We start from the raw sequence: 24,008 nt of genomic DNA, 5'->3' as shown, positions 1-24,008 counted from the left end.
GGTACTGCCACGGACAAAGCAAAGAGCAATCCAATATACTGAACGAGACGTGCCTGGGGTTTTGCCGTGAAAAGTGCAATTCAACACATACTTAACAAAAATAGCAGTCTACCAATAAGCAAGGTGCTTAGCCAGCATTAAATAATAGATTCGTTGTGCCTGATGCTTTCTTTTGGAGGTAGCATTTTTGTTTACATTTTGCCCATATAGACAACAACTAGAAAGGTTTGTTACTACTAGGAATCAGCTGCATGCCCTTATTAAAAATATATGCTTGAATCTTAAAATTGTTTTATTGCTAATGTCAGTTTATCTTTTATATGAAAGAATATTTTAAACTTGCAGTTGTCAATATAGCAGTCTTTTATTGTAGCTGATGTTTGCTCAATTAAAAAAGTAAGGGCAGTGTAAATAAAAGCAGTGGTATAATACACGATTTGATGAGGTGCGGACAGTGAATATATAAATCATACATTACAGAGTACTACACATCTCTTTCACAGGTATGTTACATATGCTAATGCGTCTCAGTGCTGCTGCTTCTTGGCTTAGTGCCTTCCCACTCCTGCATTACTGTATCAGTGTTATTTATGTGTGCCAAAGTTAATAGTACCACCCTGTTAGCTATACCTGCAGACGGTGGCGGCGTTCAGCTAGCGAATCACGTGGAGAGAGAGTGGAGCCCGGTTTAAAGAGCTCCAGATTTGCATCCCCCGCAGCCTCTCAAAGACACAGTCTTTAAAGTTTCAACGCACCGGACAGTTACTGCTCAGAGAAGGTCCTGCCGCAGCACGTCGCGACCTCCGCTCCGTGTCATTCGCTATGGGGCTTCACCTTCTGATAGTCAAGTATGAGCGGCTTTTTCCGTCTAGGAGTCTGCGGGGCTATTGTTTTGGGATTCAAAACGTCTTCTGTGTGTTTATTGTTTGTAGGCTATAATAGTGTAACCGACTACCAGTCTGTGAATAGTATGCATTTGTGATTTATAGGCCTACATATTTATCAGACTGTTACATGTACTGCAATAATAATAATAATAATAATAATAATAATAATAATAATAATAATAATAATAATAATACGAGAGTCTATCATACCTCCAATTATTATTATGAAAGTAAGATTGTATTTAAAATGTATGGCAGTCTATCTGCTCAATAAATAGGCTTGATAAACGTTTTAAAATGTGTATTATATTATAATATTGTATTTAGGAGCTTTGGTCATCATTGTCAACTGTATGCATCTAATTAGAGTTCAATGTTCTTTCCGCAGCTGATGAGAAAGGCAATGCAGTCCATGTCCTCGAGGTAGAGCCCGGCACCGACTGGAGTTTGATCAGCTCCACCGACTGCACTCTGGGTTTTACACCGGCGTGGCAGGTTGGGTTTAGGCTGCCGAAAGGATGAACGTGCAAGTCCGCTCAGACCACAAGCTGTCGCCCGTGGTCCCCCTCACACAGTACACTACCGTGGAAAAGAAGGACGTGGAGCTGATTCTGGTGAAGGAACTAAATAAGGTTCAGTACACCAACACAGCCGTCATCGCTGTCCCGGAGACGCGCGTCCCGGTTAGCTCCTCTGAGGACGAGGAGAGGGAGACGTGGGGCAAGAAAATCGATTTTCTTCTGTCTGTCATCGGTTTCGCTGTGGACCTGGCTAATATCTGCAGATTCCCTTATCTGTGTTACAAAAACGGCGGAGGTAAGTTTGCTTGTGCATACTTAGCAACTGCTGAAAGTTTCATACAGCGCTTTACAGTGTGGATTAGAACTCTGCAAAGGGAGAAGGCATACCTGCCGTTAAAATCAAATCGACAATAAAGTGTGTTTTATTAGCCATATTATAAATATTTTGTGAACGCAATTAAATTGCCTAGTCTTGTATATCACCGAGGGCAAAATGAACAGAATGTATTAATATATTTATTTATTTAAACTAGTTAAATATACAATATACTTTCCGGGACCCCGGGATGCTAATGTAATCAGTGCGATTGAACTGGCACAGTCAGTAATATGGTCACATCCAGGATGGAATTATTATTCGTGTGTTTGTGAAATAATTAATTTTGAAGGTTGAATTGAAACTTTCATAGACTATTAACAACAAAGTAAAACAGACGCAGATATTATCCATATACGCACGCTGTCAACGCCCTGATTCTATTTAATTGTCTACATACATCGTTGGTTTGTAAATTGAGCAAAGTTGGTGAGCTGACTAGCTTTATTAATGTGGTTTTAAAGCTTCTGTAGAGTAAGGAGATACTACCTCCTGTTTTTGGTCCAGGCTGAGTCCCACTCTGATGGAGTGTATCTGGAGTTTATCCAGCCAGTGGGCAAGATATCATCTGTGTGGGACAGCACATGCACCAGGAATGGAAGGAAGACCCCTACTGCATAGCATTTTCACGTTTAAGTTGAAGTTTAATTCTACTGTGTCATGTGTATCTGCTTGCATGAATTGTGTTAGGGAGTACAGAGAACATTGTCCTGAAGCTGTATTAGAAGTGGAGGGGGGAGGGAGGGGGTTATTGGAGGGCTCAGAAAACAACACTATATATTCTATTTAGAAACATTCTCACGTTCCACTGCATTCATAACATGAGAAGCCTGTGTGTGGTTAAAGGGGACCCTGATGGATTTTATAGACAAATAACTCTTCCATAATGTTGGCGTTGCATTCCTGCCCCACTGCTTGTGTATTGCAAGCCTTCTAACCCGTTTCAGTGCCGTGGATCCGCAGTTAATCCCTGCGCAGTGTGTGAGGCATGGGTGTAGCTAGGAATACAATCCATTGCTTATGCATAGCCTGAGGTTGTATACATTGACTCAGAGCAGATCGTGAAGCTACTTCAGTGCTTAGTTATTCTAGCAAAGTGTGCAAGTTACTTTGCCCTAGTATGGCTTATTCTGCCTTTATTTAATGTACAGATCTTTATAAAAGTTACCACTCATTGGATTTTCCTGGAAGGAAAAGTGTCGGAAATCAGAGAATTAAACTTAAGAAACCCACCCTTTTCTGTTGCTTTTATTTTCAAGATTCTTAAATTTGAATGACTTTTGAGACTTATTTTGTAAAAACCACTGGAATTCCTGTCTGCATGTAAGTACAGTTCGCTGATGAAGGCATTAGGCGAGGCATTTGTCTGCTTGGTTTATAACTTTTACCTGCATGCTTTTGCCATGCTTTACTTTTCTATGGTATCTCCCCCAGGAAACATGTTTAAGTAAGCAATAACACACAAGCACTTCTTAAATGAGTCATCATGGAAATGAAAGTGTGATTTTCCATACTGGTTGTACTCTTTTAACCACATGGCATTGTAACGATGCAGGGCATTTCAAGCCATTGTATGAGAGGGCGAATCTGATAGTGAATCTGAGAATAGGGATTAGGCATTTGTTACAGGATTCTTTCCTAATGCTGTAGGTCAGAGGCTCATACACTGATTTGTGTTTGTGTGAATCTCTTACCCTCCACAGCAGGGTATGCTATAGGTTATAAAGTTCAAACCAAAGCTCTGCCTTTCTCTCTGTAAAATAGCAAAGTAGATCCAGATTCCCTGTTAACAAAGTATCTCCTGTACCAGACATGTGGAATTTGCTTGACGAACTACGGACGGCATCAGATGGTGTGAATTTAATGAAAAGCAGCAACGCTTCGATCAGTGGGGTCTTTGCTGTCTTTTAATGTAACAGTTCTTTCAAAGGCATGGCATCCACCAGGCACCTGATATATTTTCACCAAACTAATTGTAAACATTTTTGTTTGGTAGCAGCATCTCCGTCAATATGCTCTGCTCTCCATCGTAGCTCTCATTTGCTGAGTTGATATATATATATATATATATATATATATATATATATATATATATATATATATATATATATATATATATATATATATATATTTTTTTTTTTTTTTTAAATGTTTGTTCCCATGATCGCTATACCACCCAGCCCCAGCCAGAGCGATCTTCTGTGGAGAAACGAGGGGAGAGTATTTCAGTACATTGCAAGCAAATACTAAAGCTCTGTGCATGTCTGCTTACAGGTGCCTTTCTGATACCCTACACCCTGTTCCTGGTCATTGCTGGCATGCCTCTCTTTTACATGGAGCTGGCATTGGGGCAATATAACCGGGAAGGAGCTGCCACTGTCTGGAAAATCTGCCCTGTTTTTAAAGGTAAAGTGTTGTTGTATGCTTAAAACAGCAGTTCTTCTGTGGAGTCTGCTATCTATGAACATCAAGCATATCTGCCATTTAATCGACAAATGACCTGTAATTAATAGGAGGTCTGGCTGCACTATTAAAAGAATATTAGAGTTTTAGATACAGACCATTTTAGTTTATTTTGTTCTTTTTCATAGCCCACCAAGTCAAATATTGGATTGCTGCAGTCCTCCTAACCACTCTCTCACAGCAGAAGGGTTCTAAGCAGTGGCGCTGAGCACCTGTGTCTATTAAATAAAGATTTCCATCTGCTTAAATACATAAAAGGGTTCTTTTTGGACTATGATAATATTTTATAAGGACCATAACACATCTGTGATGTTTTATTGTTGTACATTAATCAGAATTGTTTTTGACATGTTTCTATTAACAGGTATTACCAATGTACCAAGCTTCATGTCTCTATAATGTAAACAGGCCAGCTCAGCCGTTGCCCGTTTGCTTTTTATGAATACCAAACACCAACACGTTTTTTCTAAGTGACTGCTGTACTGTAACAGCCACGGCAGGTCTTTACTACTAACTGAACTGTCTCGGCACGGTTTGCATGTCGTGTGTGCTGAGTTTGAAGGGTTGAGATGATATGATAGTGTAGTAAAATAAAGTTCTACAGTAGCATAACAAAACCACATGCAGTATATTCCTTTAAATAAAGACAGCTTATCAGAAAGACGCAGGAAATCCACTTTGCCATGACACAACTGGTTTACTATGGTTTAATAAGCAATAACCAGGTTGTGGATTGTGGGTGCTGAAAGCCTCCCATTGCTTACTGGGAGGTAACGGCACGTGACTGCTTAGTTTAGATTTGCAGATTAACCTCTAACAATGTGTTTGTTTCTTTTAAAGGTGTGGGCTACACTGTGATCATTATAGCCTTGTATGTGGGCTTCTACTACAATGTAATCATAGCCTGGTCTCTGTACTACCTGTTTGCCTCGTTCACCTCCGAGGTGCCCTGGCTGCGCTGTGGAAACCCATGGAACAGCCCCGACTGCATCGACCCCAAGCTGCTGAACGGCTGTGTGCTGCTGGGCAACGAGACCAAGTACTCCAAGTATAAAATCACTCCTGCTGCAGAGTATTACGAGTGAGTGCTCGCTGCCTTTTATCCACTGTCCGTAGCACACATGGAAGAGATGGAGTGGATCGGTTCCACAGAGTCAGTCATTGAGAAATGCGGACCATGTCTGTTCAGCAGCCTGTCTGTCTGTCATACCTTGATTTTATTTCCATCTTCACCAAACATTCCCTGCCAATTGGCTAAGGACTTGATTAGGACATTGTCCTTCACTGGAACTGACAGTTGGACAAACTGAGTCTAAATATTCAGTGATCCTGAAATGGGATCAATCAATCAATCAATTAGTCAATCAATCTTTATTTTATATAGCGCCTTTCATAGTGGACCACCATCACAAACAAGAAAATCCATAATACTTTAAATACAGAGAAAGGGCATAATACATGATAGTAGCATAATACATGAAATAGTACGTGAAATAGTGGATGTACATGAGTCAGTCATTTTTTTAAATTTTTTGATTTTTTTTTGACACATCTTGAAAACCATGTATATCTGTGATTTAAAACAAAGAAAACTTATTTGAGTTCCGACAGAGCAGGCCTCTTGATTCTTATTCCTGAGGGTGTAAACTGCCATGATCCGCCACTCGTTCTTGGGCTATTCCTGGGCATTTCTCAATGAGTGAACATAATGAGGTGTGGTTGTTCTGTGAGGATTCCCACAGCTGAGACCACCACACTTATTATACTGGTGTCTTGAGCCAATTCAAACACACACCTAGCCCGCTGCCCCCTGCGGTGTGTTGTATTTTAACAGGATGCTCCCTGGAGCACTGTGCCTCAGTGGGATACACACTCCACTGCTTGCTGTGGTACAATCTGAGAACAAAGGACTGGCCATGCAGATACCTTGGCTACTGCATTGCAGACAGTTGTCATTTTCTAAAGCCTCTGTTGAAATAGAATCTTTATATTATGCACGCCCATGAAATGGCACCAATAGAAGGACATATTAATAGAAGTTGACAGACAGTGGTCTGCAATGATGTTTTTTAGGGAAAAACATCCGTCTGGTATAAAGTTGCCCTTGTGCTTTCTTCTTATTATTAATGATTTGATGAGGTTCAGTAGTCTGCACAGATACTGGTTTCATTGGTTCCTGTAGCTACTCCTCCGTGATTTCGCTTGTGATCGGAACGGCCCTGTGGAGATATTCTAGACATTGCCACATTTTCTTTTTTGTCGGACCCCGAGGTTCATTGTTCATTTTCCTGAAGGCGTGTTCCATCTGTTTCTCAGCAGCTTGCAGACATTACCAGCGATGCTAGCAGGATCCACCAAAGTTGATTGACGTACTGTAAGTGGGTGAAAAAGTCTCAGGTAAAGATAATACACTGTGAAGCAGAACCAGAGCTCTTGTCTTGTCAAGCAGGAACGTGGAAATGTACACAGTGCCCTCTTCCCTGTCCTAGCATCAGGGTCTATTCTTTTGCTCTGCATACTGCTAGCATTTCAGTAATCTCTCTTTTTTGGGGAGAGCCCGGGATACACAGTCCTAGGTGTTGGCTTAATTTCCTACCTCAGTACTTGGAACCTACAGTAGGCATTAGGGTCAACATCAATAAAATAGACCCCAGTCTGACCATAAACCGACATACAGTACCATTATATATAAAATCTAATGAAACAGTTTCCTTTATTGACAACATGGTGTGCCAGCATATTATTTAGTGATTAATTTGGTGCATCCAACACCAGAACCACTCATTGTTTTCTGGATCTTTGACAACAAGGAAAAACACTTTCCTTGGCATGGTTTCTATCTATTTATTTATTTTACTGTTGGCCTGTTGCATTTAACCGAAGGCGCAGGACGTCTGAGTTTCAGCACAAACCAAGCTCTGTGTGTCATAAACATTTACACAAGCTGGTCGCTCCATTTGTCAAGCAAAGGAGTTCTTTATTATAACAGCCAAATGTTAATGTTTCCTACAAAACCAGCAACAAAAATAACACTGCACTGATCCTGGAATAAATTACTCCTTATAGCACAGGTTGTGTTATTGAGGACTTAGCAGGTTGAAGAATTCTGAATTCTATTGGTGGACTACAGATTTGTACTGTGACTGCTTCTGGAATGCATTGTATCACTGTTGAGTGACTGGTTATTGTAATGGATGCCTAGTTCTAGAATGCATTGTATCACTGTTGAGCAGCTGGTTATTGTAATGGAAGCTATGCCTAGTCCTGGAATGCATTGTATCACTGTTAGGTGGCTGGTTATGATAATGGAAGCTATGCCTAGTTCTGGAAGCTATGCCTAGTCCTGGAATGCATTGTATCACTGTTGAGTGGCTGGTTATGATAATGGAAGCTATGCCTAGTTCTGGAATGCATTGTATCACTGTTGAGTGGCTGGTTATGATAATGGAAGCTATGCCTAGTTCTGGAATGCATTGTATCACTGTTGAGTGGCTGGTTATGATAATGGAAGCTATGCCTAGTTCTGGAATGCATTGTATCACTGTTGAGTGGCTGGTTATGATAATGGAAGCTATGCCTAGTTCTGGAATGCATTGTATCACTGTTGAGTGGCTGGTTATGATAATGGAAGCTATGCCTAGTTCTGGAATGCATTGTATCACTGTTGAGTGGCTGGTTATGATAATGGAAGCTATGCCTAGTTCTGGAATGCATTGTATCACTGTTGAGTGGCTGGTTATGATAATGGAAGCTATGGCTAGTTCTGGAATGCATTGTATCACTGTTGGTTATGATAATGGGCTGGTTATGATAATGGAAGCTATGGAAGCTAGTTCTGGAATGCATTGTATCACTGTTGAGTGGCTGGTTATGATAATGGAAGCTATGGCTAGTTCTGGAATGCATTGTATCACTGTTGAGTGGCTGGTTATGATAGTGGAAGCTATGCCTAGTTCTGGAAGCTATGCCTAGTTCTGGAATGCATTGTATCACTGTTGAGTGGCTGGTTATGATAGTGGAAGCTATGCCTAGTTCTGGAAGCTATGCCTAGTTCTGGAATGCATTGTATCACTGTTGAGAGGCTGGTTATGATAATGGAAGCTATGCCTAGTACTGGAATGCATTGTATCACTGTTGAGTGGCTGGTTATGATAGTGGAAGCTATGCCTAGTTCTGGAAGCTATGCCTAGTCCTGGAATGCATTGTATCACTGTTGAGAGGCTGGTTATGATAATGGAAGCTATGCCTAGTCCTGGAATGCATTGTATCACTGTTGAGTGGCTGGTTATGATAATGGAAGCTATGCCTAGTTCTGGAAGCTGTGCCTAGTTCTGGAATGCATTGTATCACTGTTGAGTGGCTGGTTATGATAATGGAAGCTATGCCTAGTTCTGGAATGCATTGTATCACTGTTGAGTGGCTGGTTATGATAATGGAAGCTATGCCTAGTTCTGGAATGCATTGTATCACTGTTGAGTGGCTGGTTATGATAATGGAAGCTATGCCTAGTTCTGGAAGCTATGCCTAGTTCTGGAATGCATTGTATCACTGTTGAGTGGCTGGTTATGATAATGGAAGCTATGCCTAGTACTGGAATGCATTGTATCACTGTTGAGTGGCTGGTTATTGATTTGTAGCAAGAAGAAAGTGGAGGAGAATGCAGCGCTAGGGTTCGATTTGCAGAGAAGCCTTCTTTTATTACCTTGATTGCTTTGTTTTCAAGAGTGTCAGCAGCAAGCTTTAGATTCAGGGGAACTTTCTCCTGCCTGCTAAAAGACAAAAATATGTTAAGGAAGAAACTGTAAATTTGGGGAATTGGACCAACAGCTGACTAATACATCAATACATTAACTGCTCAAATTTTGGCAACTGAGAAGAGAATAAGACAGAAAGGTAACTCAGTGTTACTAAATAGCTTTATAGTATTTATATTTTAGTTATATATATATATATATATATAATATATATAAGATATATATAATATATATATATTATATGCGTTATATATATTATATATAATAGATATATATACTATATATATAGTTCCAGCTGTACTGGACTGCAGGCTCTTCAACAAGTAAATAGGGTTCTGGAGTCCAGCGGAGCGGGGTTGGGCACTAATGGGAAATGTATCTCTTTACACACAAATGAGTTGTCCACTGGAAAAGAGGATCAAAGCATCACTGAATGAAGAAGAAATGATCGACATCCTGCAGTAATTGATAACTAATAACTGCTTTAGGTGGAAGCCTTACTGGGGGATACTAGCAGCTAGCACCAGGACTAAGCTCTGCAGTGCATTCAAACACAACCAGGGTTTGACTTTCAAATCGATCAGTGGGACAGGAACCTGACAGTAACAAGCAGGCCTGCGTTTGATCAGTAAGATGGTCTGTCTCTTTCTCACTTGACAAACATCTCAATCTAGAAGCACAAACTGATAGTGACAGGATTGTGGTATTGCGATTGCAGTGAACCATGTCATCTGTAACAGTTGGTATCGTAGCAGATCAGCAAGCTGACTCTTGACGTAAGTGTGTATCTGCGAAATTCAGCATTCAGTTGGATCATATCTCACAAACTGCAATGAATTTTGCAAGCTTTGGCAGTTCCAGGACTGTTGTGTGTAGTGTTTTTAATAAAGCTCAGATAATGTTTGAAATAAAGTCCTTTGTAGCTTTAAATGACTTTCTCATTTCACATGAAACTTGTGTTACTGCTTAAAAATGAGTTTCAGGATTCTAAAGTCCTGTTAACTTTTAGAGGGCATCTACCTGCAGGATAATTACTGTTCTACTCAAGACCTGATTAGCTGAAACAATCTGTGAGGTTAAAAATATTGGTTAGATATCTTATTTAACCTTGGGACCACAATCAAGCAGGAGTGCACTGTATTTCAGGGAGCCAAAGTCATTTTTCTAAAAATAGTCTGTCAAGATCTGTTCTTTCCGGTACTGCAATCCAATTTGAGCTGTTGTTGTTTATTCTGTAACATTTTTCCATTTGGTCTTCCAATTGTCCACGGATATCCCCATAGGCGAGAATGATTGGAAAATTTAATTGGTGGTCTTTTTCATGGACCATTACAGCCCCTGTGCCTTTGAGGAAAATGTTTTATTGTGGAACACGCATGCAGTGCAATTTGGGTAGTACGGGGACAGCTGTGCATGATGGTAACATGTAATCACTTTACATTTCTTCTAGGGTTGTTACATGGTCCACTTCAAACATTTGCAGTGCTTTTTCGAACAGTATTGGAATAGTATTTGGACATAGATGTAGAGGGCTGGCATGAAAAAAGTCTGGGTGTATCCACACATGCTATGAGTTATCTGGCTGATGTAGAGTCCAGATTCCTGGTGGTGGCGTAGAACAAGCCACAGAGGAAGCACTTTGATTCCAGTGTTGTTAACCCTTTCCTTCCCTTGTCTTTGGTGAGCAGGCGAGGAGTGTTGCACCTCCATGAAAGTGAAGGGATCCATGACCTGGGCCCACCGCAATGGCAGCTGGTGCTGTGTCTCCTGGTAGTGGTCTTCATCCTTTACTTCACCCTCTGCAAAGGAGTGAAAACCTCTGGCAAGGTACGGGACCCCTCACCCAGCCCCCTGACTCGGACTGTACACAGGCTCTTTAACCCTTTATAAAAGAGAAGCAATGCAAAGCCCAGAGAGGTACAGTATATAAAAAAAAAAAAAACATGGAAAATGAATGTATTCCACTATAACCGTGGGAGAGCCATGGCAGAACTGCAGCATTTCTGTACAAGTTAACTCTGGTAACCCTAAAGGAGGTTATGTGTGTCTGCACAGATGATTGTTGCTGCGATTTTGCTTTATAACCATGGGGTATTTTTCTTTCTGGGAGGAGGGAGATGAGGTGCCACAATTGCTTCAGTGTTCAGGTGCAGCATATGCAGTGATAAGGTACCAGGTTGCAGGTTGTTGAATTTTTCTGAATATAGCTGCAGAGTTGAAAGAACAAAACAAAACCTTTGGTACAATGCTAATAAGAGGGCCGGTGTTTCTGAGAAGCAGGAGGTGGCAGCCTCTATACAGCTGTGCTGTGCTGTGCAGGGCTGTGCTGTACTGCGCTCTGCGATGTGATGTGAAGCCAGGTCTGTCTGTGCTGCAGGTGGTGTACATCACAGCCACTATGCCGTACGTGGTGCTGTTCGTGTTGGTGATCCGTGGTATTACCCTGCCGGGGGCTATGGATGGGATAAGAGCCTACCTGCACGTAGACTTAAAACGCCTGAACAACGCCACGGTAAGAGTTCATACAAACTATTAATAATAATGCTATTAACAATTGTAGAATAGTATTAGAAATATTAAAACTGAATTTCTATATATATATATATATATATATATATATATATATATATATATATATATATACACACAGTGTGTGTGTGTGTGTGTGTGTGTGTGTGTGTATATATATATATATATATATATATATACACGTATATATATGTGTGCCAATGTAATGTTGAAGTATCATAATATCATTGCAGAGCTGAAAAATATATTACCATCCTGGGATTTCTCACCATGGATTGAATTATTTTAATTATTTTCAGTGTAATATGAGGCATCAGTAGAGAATATTCTAGAACATGCTTCTCTGTCTAGGTCAGGATTGAATTATTAAAATTCTTTTCAGTGTAAAATGAGGCGTCACTAGAGAATATTCTAGAACATGTTTCTCTGTCTTGGTCTGGATTGAATTATAATTTTTTTCAGTGTAAAATGAGGCATCAGTAAAGAGTATTCTAGAACGTGTTTCTCTGTCTAGGTCTGGATTGAATTATTATAATTTTTTTCAGTGTAAAATGAGGCATCAGTAAAGAATATTCTAGAACGTGTTTCTCTGTCTAGGTCTGGATTGAATTATTATAATTTTTTTCAGTGTAAAATGAGGCATCAGTAAAGAGTATTCTAGAACGTGTTTCTCTGTCTAGGTCTGGATTGAATTATTATAATTTTTTTCAGTGTAAAATGAGGCATCAGTAAAGAGTATTCTAGAACGTGTTTCTCTGTCTAGGTCTGGATTGACGCAGCCACCCAGATATTCTATTCCCTAGGAGCAGGATTTGGAGTTTTAATCGCATTTGCCAGCTATAACAAGTTTGACAATAACTGCTACAGGTGAGAGTATTTCAGACCTTTTACAAAGTTATTTCCACTTTGTAGCTATTTAATGTAATTGCACAGTGATCTCTGGTAAAATCAGGACACCCTATCATGCTGTCATGTTCAAATGTATTGAACAGCGTTTATTTAATTGCTGTAGTTTAACACACACATAACCTGAGGATAAGGCAAATGCATGAGGACGCCCTGATCTTTAACGACTGGATCTGGATCTGAAAAAAGGCTCTTCCCCAGAGTGGATGAAAATGGTCCTTGATCTGTTTTAATGGACCATTAGCTTGCCAGTTAGCATATACATGTACAGGTGCTAGAGCAGAACCAGTCTCATCTGGTCCTTTGCTTTGTGCAAGCAGGTCTCTGCCATGATAATGAAACGCACACATTACCTCTGCACCACTGTTGACACTGGGTTTACTCACTCTTCAGATTCTTCACACCGGTGCCTGCATGTTTAGTTTAGCTTTGACCTGCAAATTCCCTGCTAAAGTTAATACTGTGCAAATAGCACACTCGTCTAAGGCCTGTTTTCATATAAGTAAATGTGCATTTGAGAACCTGTTTTTTTTTGGTCTGTTTGTTTTTTCAGGGAGTTATAACTTCTTTGTGGCAGTTTGATTCTTGTGTAACTTTATTATGGGCTTAATGTCGGCCAAAACAACCAATCAGATGTTTTAAAACTGGTAATCAATGCAAACTTTATTAGTCTGTTCCTTTCTGTTTCAACTTTAAATTGACACAAACTATATCCCCGAGCCTGGAGATAAAGATAAAGGAAACAAACTCGATGTGAATGCTAGCTCCCAGGCATGGTTTTAATGACATTAGAGCCTGCCAGTGATTAGCACACATGTCGCCAGGCATTGCTTACCTTCTCTGTTCTGTCTCGATTTCAAGAACCCTCTTGCATAGAAATCTTGATTCGAGTTTCTGTCACTTATCACTTGTTCTCTTCAGTAACTCGGTACAGGTAATTCGGTCAAGTCTTCTTTGTGCTGTTTTCACTAGAGCTAATGCCGGGAACACTGAAGTCGAGGAACAGAGCTTGTAGGGTGCAAGTAAAGGCTAAACCTTCTCATCCAGATTTTTTAATTTCTCTGACAACTGGGATGGTGTTGAAAGTGTAACAGTCTAATCCAATTTGAATCTGCTGCTGGGGTGTCCATGAGTGTAAGCAAAGCTTCTTGCTGTGCAATATTTTCAAGTATTCAGATACAAATATTGGTTGCCGAATGTTAGCTTGAATATTCAGTGTGACACATCCACGCCCATCTCACCACTAGAGTACCACACAGGCAGATTGATTGGATTCATTTTGTTATTTATTGCTTTTATTTAAAGGATGACAATCAGAGTAAATTAGAGCTTGTTAGTAACGGACCTGCTGTAGACTGCTCTTGCTTTCCTGAACAACAGGATAATGAATCGAATCGAACTTTTAACGCCAAAGCTTGTTGTTTTGCTTGCTTGTTGCTTCTACAGGGATGCTATTCTCACAAGCACTATAAACTGCGTGACGAGCTTCTTCTCAGGATTCGCTATCTTCTCAGTCCTCGGCTACATGGCCTATATGCATGGGGTTAATATAGAGGACGTAGCAACTGAAGGTAAGTCATCCATTTGCAGTATTCAGCTGTGATCAGTTTAGATCACACAGTGGTCACAAGGTGATCTGTTAAAAAAATAAAAATTTGAGTGCATATTATCATCAGCGTGTCACAGTGAGTGTAAAAATCATGCAAACGCAGAATTTGGTTTCTCGAAACTGTTTGGAAATGTTTCCTCTTCTAAAGAGATGCGCTGATAAGGATGCTGGGGGTAGGTTTCTGTTGCAGGATTGTGTTCAACGAGGTCTCTTACAATGGAATACCTCACAACCTTGTCATGGGATGAAGACACACGGTCATTTTTTTAAAATCTTTTCTTGTAGGGCCAGGATTGGTGTTCATCATTTATCCAGAAGCCATTTCAACCCTACCAGGTTCAACATTCTGGTCAATAGTTTTCTTCCTCATGCTTTTAACGCTGGGCATCGACAGTTCCGTGAGTACATCTTTCAGCAACAACATAGCTTTCTTTACATACAGGTGAAGTGTCTTTCCCCTCAAACTGGTCTGCTGTGAAACTATATGGCATTCCAATTAAAGTATGCTAGGAAATGCAATAGTGTTTAGGTAGATCAGTAACAAAAACAGTATTCAAATCTAATTACATGCTGTATGAACTTAACAAGTTAACATCATGGTGCATTCCACACTTCGGAATCAGCAGGTTGTTTTCAGCTGTGTTTAGTTCAGGCTTCTTCAGCAGCAGAAGGGGGGGTGCTTGGGTTCCCTGTGCAGAGCTGCATGTGCTGATAAAGCCTTCTCCTCGTGACCCTCAGATGGGAGGCATGGAAGCAATCATCACGGGTCTGACAGATGATTTCAAAATCCTGAAGAGAAACAGGAAGCTTTTCACCTTTGTGACGGCATTCGGCACCTTCCTAGTAGCTTTGTCTTGTGTTACAAATGTGAGTTTGAGCCTCTTCAATTCTGTTTTGAATTCTATTTGACGTCCCATGTCACGGTTTGGAAAGTTGAGTTGCCGCCTGCTTTACAGTGATCCACAGGATAGCGGATAGATTTATTAATTAAATTGTGATGTTTGCAAATTCATAATCCGGAGTGTTCCTGAGAATCTTACGCTAGCATCCTTTTTGAACTACTATCATCAGAAACATCTTACAAAGATAAAAAAAAAGAGAGACATTTGTATGTAATATTGAAAATAACGCTAAAAAAATGGTTTGGACACATAATATGCTTTTGACTAAACATTTTTTTCCCATTTCTTTATATAGGGGAAAACATACAAGGCTATCATGCATTTGCATCTTCCATGTGTCCCTATATAAAAACTAGAAGAGCTTTTTTCCCCGTCCTGATACGAGGTCTCCATGCATGAAAGGGTTAAAGACCTAGCAAGGAATGCAATTGACTCGCAAAGACAAGATTTGTACTTTTATGCAGTCTTTACTTTAAACCAGTTAAACAGCCATCCCCAGTGAGAAATACATGATGAGAATCACATTTAGTTGTTGAATAAAATGAACAGACTCTCGGGGGAGATTGGCTGGGAGGCACACTTGTTGAACCCTGCTCCAGATTGCTTGACAGTGTGCTTACCCCACGCTGTGCTGCTGTCTACACAATTTGTTTTTGTGGTTTGTTATTTACGTCCTGTCTATTTTTTTTATTTTTTATTATAGGGTGGTATTTATGTCCTGACTCTGCTGGACTCGTTTTCAGCAGGAACATCCATTCTGTTTGGAGTATTGATAGAGGCCATCGGTGTATCCTGGTTTTATGGTGAGCTGCTGCATGTTCATCTCACTGTAAATGTAACAGACTGTGCTGTGTGCTTAAGCACTGACATTATGGATCTGACAGTCAGATGAGGTTAAAAGCTCTTTCCTGCAACATAGAACTTCAGATGCTCGCTTGTGGTATGACTGGTCTCAGATTCACTGCCACTGCCAAAGTTTAAGAATTTTAAAGACTTTCAGGTCTTTATTCAAACAAACAGGGTACTGGGAAAAAATATACCACAGCATACCTGTAGTACTGAATACTCTCATTCTGTCAATATAAAAATAATGTATATTTTAAATATAGGCATTATGTTATCCAGTTATGGATGGTATGATAGGCACCCATATAAACATTTCCAACAGTAAAAGCATATCAATGTGTAACAAAGCACAGTGAAAGCATGGTAAAGCATAGGTAAGCATTGTAAAGAACAGCAAGATATGGTAAATATTAAAAAAAATCATGACAAACCAGGGTAAACTATGGTAAATGCATGGGAACACTATGAGAATACCATGGTGAACTAGTATAAGGGCAGATACTACAGTTCACTTCAAGCTTCATGTTAAAATGCAGTTAAAGATGAGCAGAGAGGTCCGATACACTGGCAAGTGATTCTCTGTAAGTAGAATGATCCAAGCCAGAGTAGTGGCAGACATTCCCAATGTGTTTCCACTGGCTCTGTTGCAGCAGATGAGTATACCAGTGTCTGGCAATGTGTTCTACAGACGCAGCCCATGCAATGGAATCTCAATCTGACACTAACGCCTCGCTGTACGTTTGGAAGGGTAAGGGGAGTTGCCGCCATTGCACTTCCTTGTGTCTAATCCATGATCTGGCGTAATGCATGTCAATATCATTAATGCCTATTGTACTGTCCCAGTGTTTCATCGTAACCTGTGATCCAGAGTGCCTTCTCTGGGAAGCTTTGTTTAATAGAAGTGAGCGTCTGCTCTGGGGGTGGCAGTGTGCTGGAGCCCCCGGCTGGATTTAAACTCTTGGGCTGCTGCGTGTTGCTGTTACCCTGCCCCTCTCTTGACAGCCCCCGGGTTCACACCTGACATTTATCCAATGAAGAGAGACATTGTCGTCTGCTACACAGAAAGGCCAATTATCATGCATTTGCTTTTTTTTTTTTTTTTTTTTTAATTCAAAGTTTATATTTGGAGTGATCGATAACCCTGCCAAATATGGGTATGTTAACTGAGCACAGCACTTACCACAAAGTTATGTTATCACAAAATTTATATTATATTAACTCTTTCAACCCTGCAGCCTTGTAAAGAAGTCTAGAAAAACTTATTCTGAATACTTTCATTCACTGGAACATCCACCTCAGTGCAGGGAAAGCTTATGGTTGGCCACTTCCCCATTGTTCTGGATGAAGGGTTTCCTAACAATACGTAATAAAACCCACCCTGTAGAGTTCATGTTTGCATGATGTTAAATAGTGCAAATGTTATTCCCAAATTACAGCCCTGGTAGGAATGTTTTAAATGCTGCACGGTAAGTGAAAGTTCCATTTCCCAGGGCCTCCCACATGTCATTAGTGAGTCACTGTATGGCGTTCCTCAACTTGAACTCAGAAGAACTACTCCCAGCATACACAGTGCGGGGTTCAGAGAAATCATTCCATCGACAAGCCTTGACACTGCTTTCTGAATTTATTAAAATGCAAATAAAGTGATTGGGTTTCTTTAGGCATCTGTGTAGTTTATTGTTTCAGTATGCTGGTGGATTGTTTAGTCTTTAGAATGTTCTTCATTCCACGTTAATGTTAATGTTCTTGTGTGGTATAGAAAATGTATCATTGTATTAAGCAAAATGAATAGTGTTTATATATGTATATGTATATGTATATATTACTATTTCCATTGACCTGTAATGTTTCAGTGTGTCAACTGAAGTTCAAAACATATTTTTCATACTGCTGAATAATATGAATGTAAAAAGTTACCTTTTTTAACCATTTATTTATTTTGCATTAAGCATGCTATTCCTATACCATAGCTGTGCTATTTGCAATACAGTAACAACCTGTTTGTACTGCTGCCTGCCTCGCACTACCTGCTACCAACCACTGGACTTACGGTTGCCAACTGTCTGGCTTTCAACCAAGCATCCGGCTTTAAGGAAAATTTTACAGCGTCCGGTCAGAACCACTGACTGGACAGAAAGTCTGATTCTTGCTTACTTACTGTTCATTGTTTGGGTATTTCCATTCTCACTGAGCCAGTCCTTTCAGAGCTCCAACCCTAACTGTACTTCTTTTAGCTATTTTTTTTATTAGTTTTTGTTTTGGAAAGGAATGGGTAAAACCTCTCCTGGAAATTCATGACAAGATTCTCATGCCAATTACAGGCACCTGACTGTCCATTGTGTTGAGCTGTGAAATAAGTGAGTTGTTCTTTCTCTGACAGTTAAACTGAGGAAGACTGCCCGTGTTTGTGTTTGTCCCTCAGGCGTGGACCGATTCAGTGAAGACATCGAGCGCATGATGGGCTTCAAGCCAGGTCTTTACTGGAGGCTCTGCTGGAAGTTCGTTAGCCCTGCCTTTCTGCTGGTACGCTTGTGGAACAATGCTCTGTTCTCGCTCTCAGTGCTGTGACATGCTCCTGGTAACCCTGCAGTGTGTGCAAGCTGCATGCAAGCCTGCCCTGAGAAAGCAGCGGAGTGTGCGTCTGTGTGAAGTGTGGGATGTAAAGAAATGCCCTGTTTTCTGACAATCCATTGACACTTCTCATGTGCTTTGGTGTATGAAGTGCAGGGGATAGAGGACAAGAGGGGCTAAGTGATGAAACATCTTTGGTGTGTGAACTGTGGGAATCATTAAATGAATTAAATATTTTAACCATGCTGTCCTAACCACTCTCTTCCTGTAAACTGCTGTAGTGGAGTCCTATTTTAGGGGCTATTTCCTCATCTGGCATCCAGACTGTTAGGATTCAATGTCATTTCTGTAAGAAAAAAGAAGTCTTTATAATCAGCTCTTGCAACATAGTTGGCTGCTAACCTTTGCTTGAGGTTTGAGCTTTTCATATTAGCTTTAAGAAATAATTAAAAATAAATAATTAAAAAAAAAACCTTTGTGCTTTCAGCTGGTGAACGTGCAGCTGGTGAATGTCAGAAATAAATCATAAAGCAAACTAACGTGTCTCCTTGGATTTCGCTTCCTATGCATTTTCCTTGCTGCATCTTCCCTTTGTGAGAGTCCATCTGTGTAGCCTTTGACATTTAGTTGGACAAACATTGTGGAGGATGGGCAACATGTTTTATAAAGCAGTGATTAAATGTCCCTGCAGCTGAGAGCAGATCCGTTGACAATCAGAACCCAGAGCGTGTGTTTCAGTCGCATGCTGTATTTAATACACTGTAAAATGTGCCTCCCTGTTCTTCAGTTTGTGGTGATCGCCAGCATCGTGAAGATGGAAACACTGACCTACGATGACTATACCTTCCCCCCCTGGGCTAGCCTGATCGGCTGGGGAATAACAATGTCTTCAATGCTCTTTGTGCCTGCTTATGCCATCTATAAATTCCTGGTGGTGCGAGGCACGTTTAAAGAGGTGGGTGGTAGATCAAAGTGAAGGGGTGCTGTTTTAAACATCGGAATAGGGCTGGTGTTTAAATGACAGTGTTTCACATTCCCAAATCTGTGTGTTAGAGAGACTTGCATGCACTGTTAGTTTTTATACACTTTTGTAATAAAAAATAGCTCTTGTCGCAGTAATCTAATGCACAGTCAGCTGCCTTTTAGATCATTGCTGTAGGACTCTAGGTGTTGATTCGGTACATTTTGCAAAAGGGCCCCTTCCACTCTTTAGACTCTGCTGCACCAGTAGACAGCTTGATTCAAACAGACAGACGCACCTCCTCGGAGATGAAGAAGCTGTCTCTGAGTGAGTCAGTGCAGGCTTGTTCACAGGATGTCACAAGCCATTAGCGATGGCATCAGAGGTCACGTCAAGGATAAGAAGTTAATGGAAATGAAGTGACTGGGCTGCGAGGAAAGTGCTCAGTGTAGGAGGCTGGCCAGATATCAGCTAACCTCATACCTGCATCCAGAATCTCAAGACGCCGCTTTTGATTCTAACTGTAGAACTTTGTAAAAGGGCCATGTACTGAAATTCAATGATTTATTTATGTGTTTAGAGAATTTTTTTTCAATGTAACAAATAGCAAACGCAGCTATAATGCAACCCTGGTGAATGAATATATGAAGCATAGGTAATTATAAGCAACAAGTGTTGCCTGTACAGTATGTTGTGATTCAGTGTCAGGGTTAAATATATTGTCAGTAAGGGGTATTTTCTTCACAGCCACTTTTTACTGTTTCATACATCTGAACAACAAGCCATGGTTTTACTGTATGATTATTCAATGATTGATACCTATGTATCATTTCAGAGGCTGGCTTACTGCATCACTCCTGAGAATGAGCATCATCTTGTAGCTGAGGGGAATGTCCGGCAATTTAAGGTAAGTGTTGCATTTGAAATATTTGTACATCTATTTAAAAAAAAAAAAAAAAACACAAGTGAGGAACCTAAATATTCTCAACAGAATAAGAAACCAGAACCCATATTAATGTTGATAAAGCTCGTAAGAAAACCAATCTAGTCCTTTTTTACTTATACAATTGGCAGGTATAGTGTGTCCTCACATCTTCCTGTGTTTTACAGCTGAAGCACTGGCTGGCCATATGAAAGGAATGCTTTGCTGCATCAATCTGCACGGTGGATCTGAAGTTCTGTGCTGTCTTGGCCAATGAAAAAAATGCCTCATGTTGAAGCACCTCCCTGGATCTTTGGGATGAATCAGGATTCTTTACATATGCTGGCTGGACAAGTTTATTTTTTGCCTAAATTACTTGAGTTTTTATACCATTTTTTTACACAACATGACAGCTTTTTAATGCACATCCTGTTTTTCTGCACATGGTAAGATCTCTCTGTGCTGGATTCCACCTGTTCTTGCTTTTTCAAGCACTTTTAATGCAAACATGACTACTGTCAGCTCTTCACATGAACACCAAATCTACGTGATGTTTGTTTGCAGGAGACCAAGTGAGGATAAACAGGCCATCTGGTTAGGAAGTCAGGTTTTCACTTGTGTTCTAGAGGAGTAGGGAAAATATTAAATGGCCTACTGCCACTAGCTTCAGCTTCTTCTTCTTCTTCTTCTTCTTCTTCTTCTTCTTCCAAACCTTCTGTATGAGTAATTTGGTTCTTCATGCAGGAGAACTCATTTCATGTTATTAGTATCACTGCACATACACTAGGTCTCAGCTCTGTGCTGCTAAGTGCTATGTTACGTGCTCTGCATTGCTGTCACAGTCCATGACCTATTCTAGAATGTTCCTTGGGGAGTTCTGTTCTGTTTTGTTTATTTGGTTTTGTAAATGTGAATAAGTAGAATCTGTTGTTGTGCACACCTCACATTAAGTAAACAGGCCGCGTTGAAGAGAAGCAGCTGCCTCTGTATAAAGAACAGAACTAAAATTCCAGTCATCTGCACATTACCGAAGACTGAAACACAGAACACCCTTTTCAACAAACAGTGAAATGCTGACAAATTAGTGCAGAGAATAAAGTCAATACCAGCATAATGTAATGCAAAGAATGCCCGTGTTCATTAATCATTCATGAGAATGTTTCACCACAGCATGCACGTTACTGTGTGTGCTGCATGTTCATGGAAATGATTATTCTTGTTTAACTGGGGCATGGTGTGACCATGCAGTGCTGCTCGTTTAATCATTTCTTCATAAAGCACGCTACTCGAATACACAGCATGATAGTAGAATTATGTTCTCATAGCCGCTTTGAAGAGGTACAAAATCAAAGTAATGTTGTATTTCTTATCGGCTGCTGTAAGAATAGCCATAAATGTAATTCCAATCGGAGTGCATGATCATGGTGGCACTAACTTATCTGTGCCCTAGCAATGTATTTTATATACTGGGAATGTCCCATTCCACAATGGACTGTTACAACACCGAAGACATATAGTTACGTTTAGAAATATAAGTTTTGTATGGTTGTATTTTTTTGTAATTGTTTTTTAATCTAATTTAAACAAATGTGCAACATGTCAAACGGGTGTCCGAAACTTTAAGGTATTACTTCAAATTCCAGTTTCATAACTCCTTTATATATAATGAAATTATGAAGACATTTTTATTTCTATTGCACAAATTATTAAGGCAGCATTTAAAAAAACAAAAAAAACAACGCTTTGTTAGTAGGAAGAAAGCCTCACTTGTCTGAATTTTTATTTTGTTATACTGTGTCGTGCCCCCCCCCCCAGTTCTAATATAGACAGCTGCTGATTATCCAGTGATGCCACGGACACGGGGGTTGATGTTCGAATCTTGTATTTATCAAACTGTTTATAGAATCTGTGGATGTAAAGTCTCTTTTCAATGTCAGTGTTTGCCTGCTCCATTCCGTCTCTGTGTGTTCAGTGTACTGTAAATAAGAACTATCTACAAGCTGTGTGTTACACTGTATGAATTATCTACAAGCTGTGTATTACACTGTATGAATTATCTACAAGCTGTGTATTACACTGTATAAATTATCTACAAGCTGTGTATTACACTATATGAACAATCTACAGACTGTGTATTACACTATATGAATTATCTACAAGCTGTGTATTACACTGAATGAACTATCTACAGACTGTTGTGTACATTCCAAAGTCCAGTTAAAAGTGGGTGAAAGTAGTATCTCTCAAGCACACTATAACAATAAAGAGTGTCTTCTATACATAATGGAAAGTCGTTGCTGACACTTTGGTTTGTTTCTATTCCTTTCTTGTTGCTTTCTGCCTCGTTTCGACAATTGTTTACAGGATCTGAACCAGAGTTAGTTCAGAAGATATTTAGTAAAACTAGAACACTGAGATCCAAACCAAAATCAAACTACTCCTATACAGGGGTGGAGGGAGAAACTGCTAGAAAATAACAGACTGTTGTCTTGTTGGGCACGTATATAAATAGCTAAATCCAGTGTCCCTGCAGGGTGCAGCGTGGCTGTCAAGTGCAGTGTCCTGCCATATGCAGCAGTTCAGCAGAACAGGCTGAGGGCCTGCAGGGGGACAGATTCAAGATCTGGAGGTCCACAGCTAGTCCTGGGGCTGGAGATTGGCCGTCTGTGATACAAACAGACATGCTGGAGTGAAGATCAAAAGGTTGGGCCCTGAAAAGAAAAGAAGGTTGCCTCTAAGAATAATACATATTTTCATAGCACCTCTATTTTAGAAAAATACAACTGTTTGTTTTATCCGTGCTGCATTACTGGAAAAGAAACGGCAACTAATAAGTCTTCTGGTTGGGTTTCATGGTCTCTGGACTCTTCATCAAAACCACTATATAAATTCCAGAATTACAAAATCAGTACATCTTTTCTTATGCTGGACAATGGTGGCTACTGGCTACTTGTTTAATTAGTTGTACAACTATGGACCAAGAAAAACGTTTCACAGCACAGTACAAGCATTCGTTTAATTGTTGAAAATCACCCATTGGGCAAACCAACTCCCAGCTTCAAGATGCACAACATAGAAACCACAAAAAAAACAAAAAAAAACACTGAAGTGAACAAAAAAGGACTATATAGTACAGGCATTGCATCACTGCAAACCTAAACATCAATAACATTCACAGTGTAGAAAGCTGGATGGTTTCTGAGTCTAGTTAAGGCAAGAAAGGTGCTGGTACAGACCCACTGAAATGAGACTGGGCTCTGGACACTAGACATCACATGGTTGCATCACAATGGCAGATAGAAGGAAACGGAGCTTGGAACTAACTAGTCACTCTATGTAATGTAAAATATGAGAACGAGCTGGTGTCCTTATATCTGTGTACATGTGTGTGATGTTTATACCAGGGGACCAGTGACCTACACAGCAGATCATGGGCTGCAGTCTGTTGCTCTTGTGATGATTTCCCTAAATGTCCTTGGCCAGCTGAAGGAAAACTCAGCACAACAAGAGCAGCGTTCGGACACAGTAGAGCTGAGTGAGTTACATACAATTCACTACACAGTGAATAGAGTGCAGACGGCCTGTACCCAGCTCAGGTCCAGGGGAGCTCTTCACACACCTAGGCTCAACCCCGCAGTCTTTGTCCTCCTCCGGTGCTCATCTGGCACTGTGACCAACTGTTATAACAAGAGGGGCGGGGCACCCATTCTTATCAGTGACAGAAACGTGTCTACAGCATCATTACACTGTCCAGGTTATAT

At 40.3% G+C, this 24,008-nt stretch overlaps 1 protein-coding gene across 1 annotated transcript; it reads left to right on the top strand.

Annotated features, from left to right (window-relative positions):
- Positions 1 to 653: 653 nt before the first annotated feature.
- Positions 654 to 20,524, top strand: LOC121326189 (sodium-dependent noradrenaline transporter-like). The gene is made up of 15 exons (XM_041269389.1): positions 654 to 848; positions 1,276 to 1,703; positions 4,059 to 4,190; positions 5,088 to 5,328; positions 10,690 to 10,828; positions 11,379 to 11,513; positions 12,294 to 12,397; positions 13,883 to 14,007; positions 14,331 to 14,443; positions 14,784 to 14,912; positions 15,651 to 15,750; positions 18,216 to 18,316; positions 19,152 to 19,319; positions 20,161 to 20,232; positions 20,436 to 20,524. The coding sequence occupies exons 2-15, from the start codon at positions 1,406 to 1,408 to the stop codon at positions 20,457 to 20,459; spliced, it is 1,881 nt and encodes a 626-aa protein (XP_041125323.1). The 5' UTR covers positions 654 to 848; positions 1,276 to 1,405; the 3' UTR covers positions 20,460 to 20,524.
- Positions 20,525 to 24,008: the final 3,484 nt, after the last annotated feature.

Source organism: Polyodon spathula, chromosome 13, assembly GCF_017654505.1.
Source record: "Polyodon spathula isolate WHYD16114869_AA chromosome 13, ASM1765450v1, whole genome shotgun sequence".
In the NCBI taxonomy this organism is placed as follows: Eukaryota; Metazoa; Chordata; class Actinopteri; order Acipenseriformes; family Polyodontidae; genus Polyodon; species Polyodon spathula.
The sequence above is the reverse complement of the archived record's forward strand: the minus strand, read 5'-3'. Positions and strand labels throughout refer to the sequence as shown.

Coding starts and splice junctions, on each gene's coding strand:
- LOC121326189 (XM_041269389.1), top strand. CDS start 1,406: ATGAACGTGCAAGTCCGCTCAGACCACAAGCTGTCGCCCGTGGTCCCC. Junction 4,191..5,087: donor AATCTGCCCTGTTTTTAAAG/GTAAAGTGTTGT, acceptor TTTCTTTTAAAG/GTGTGGGCTACACTGTGATC. Junction 20,233..20,435: donor GGAATGTCCGGCAATTTAAG/GTAAGTGTTGCA, acceptor TGTGTTTTACAG/CTGAAGCACTGGCTGGCCAT.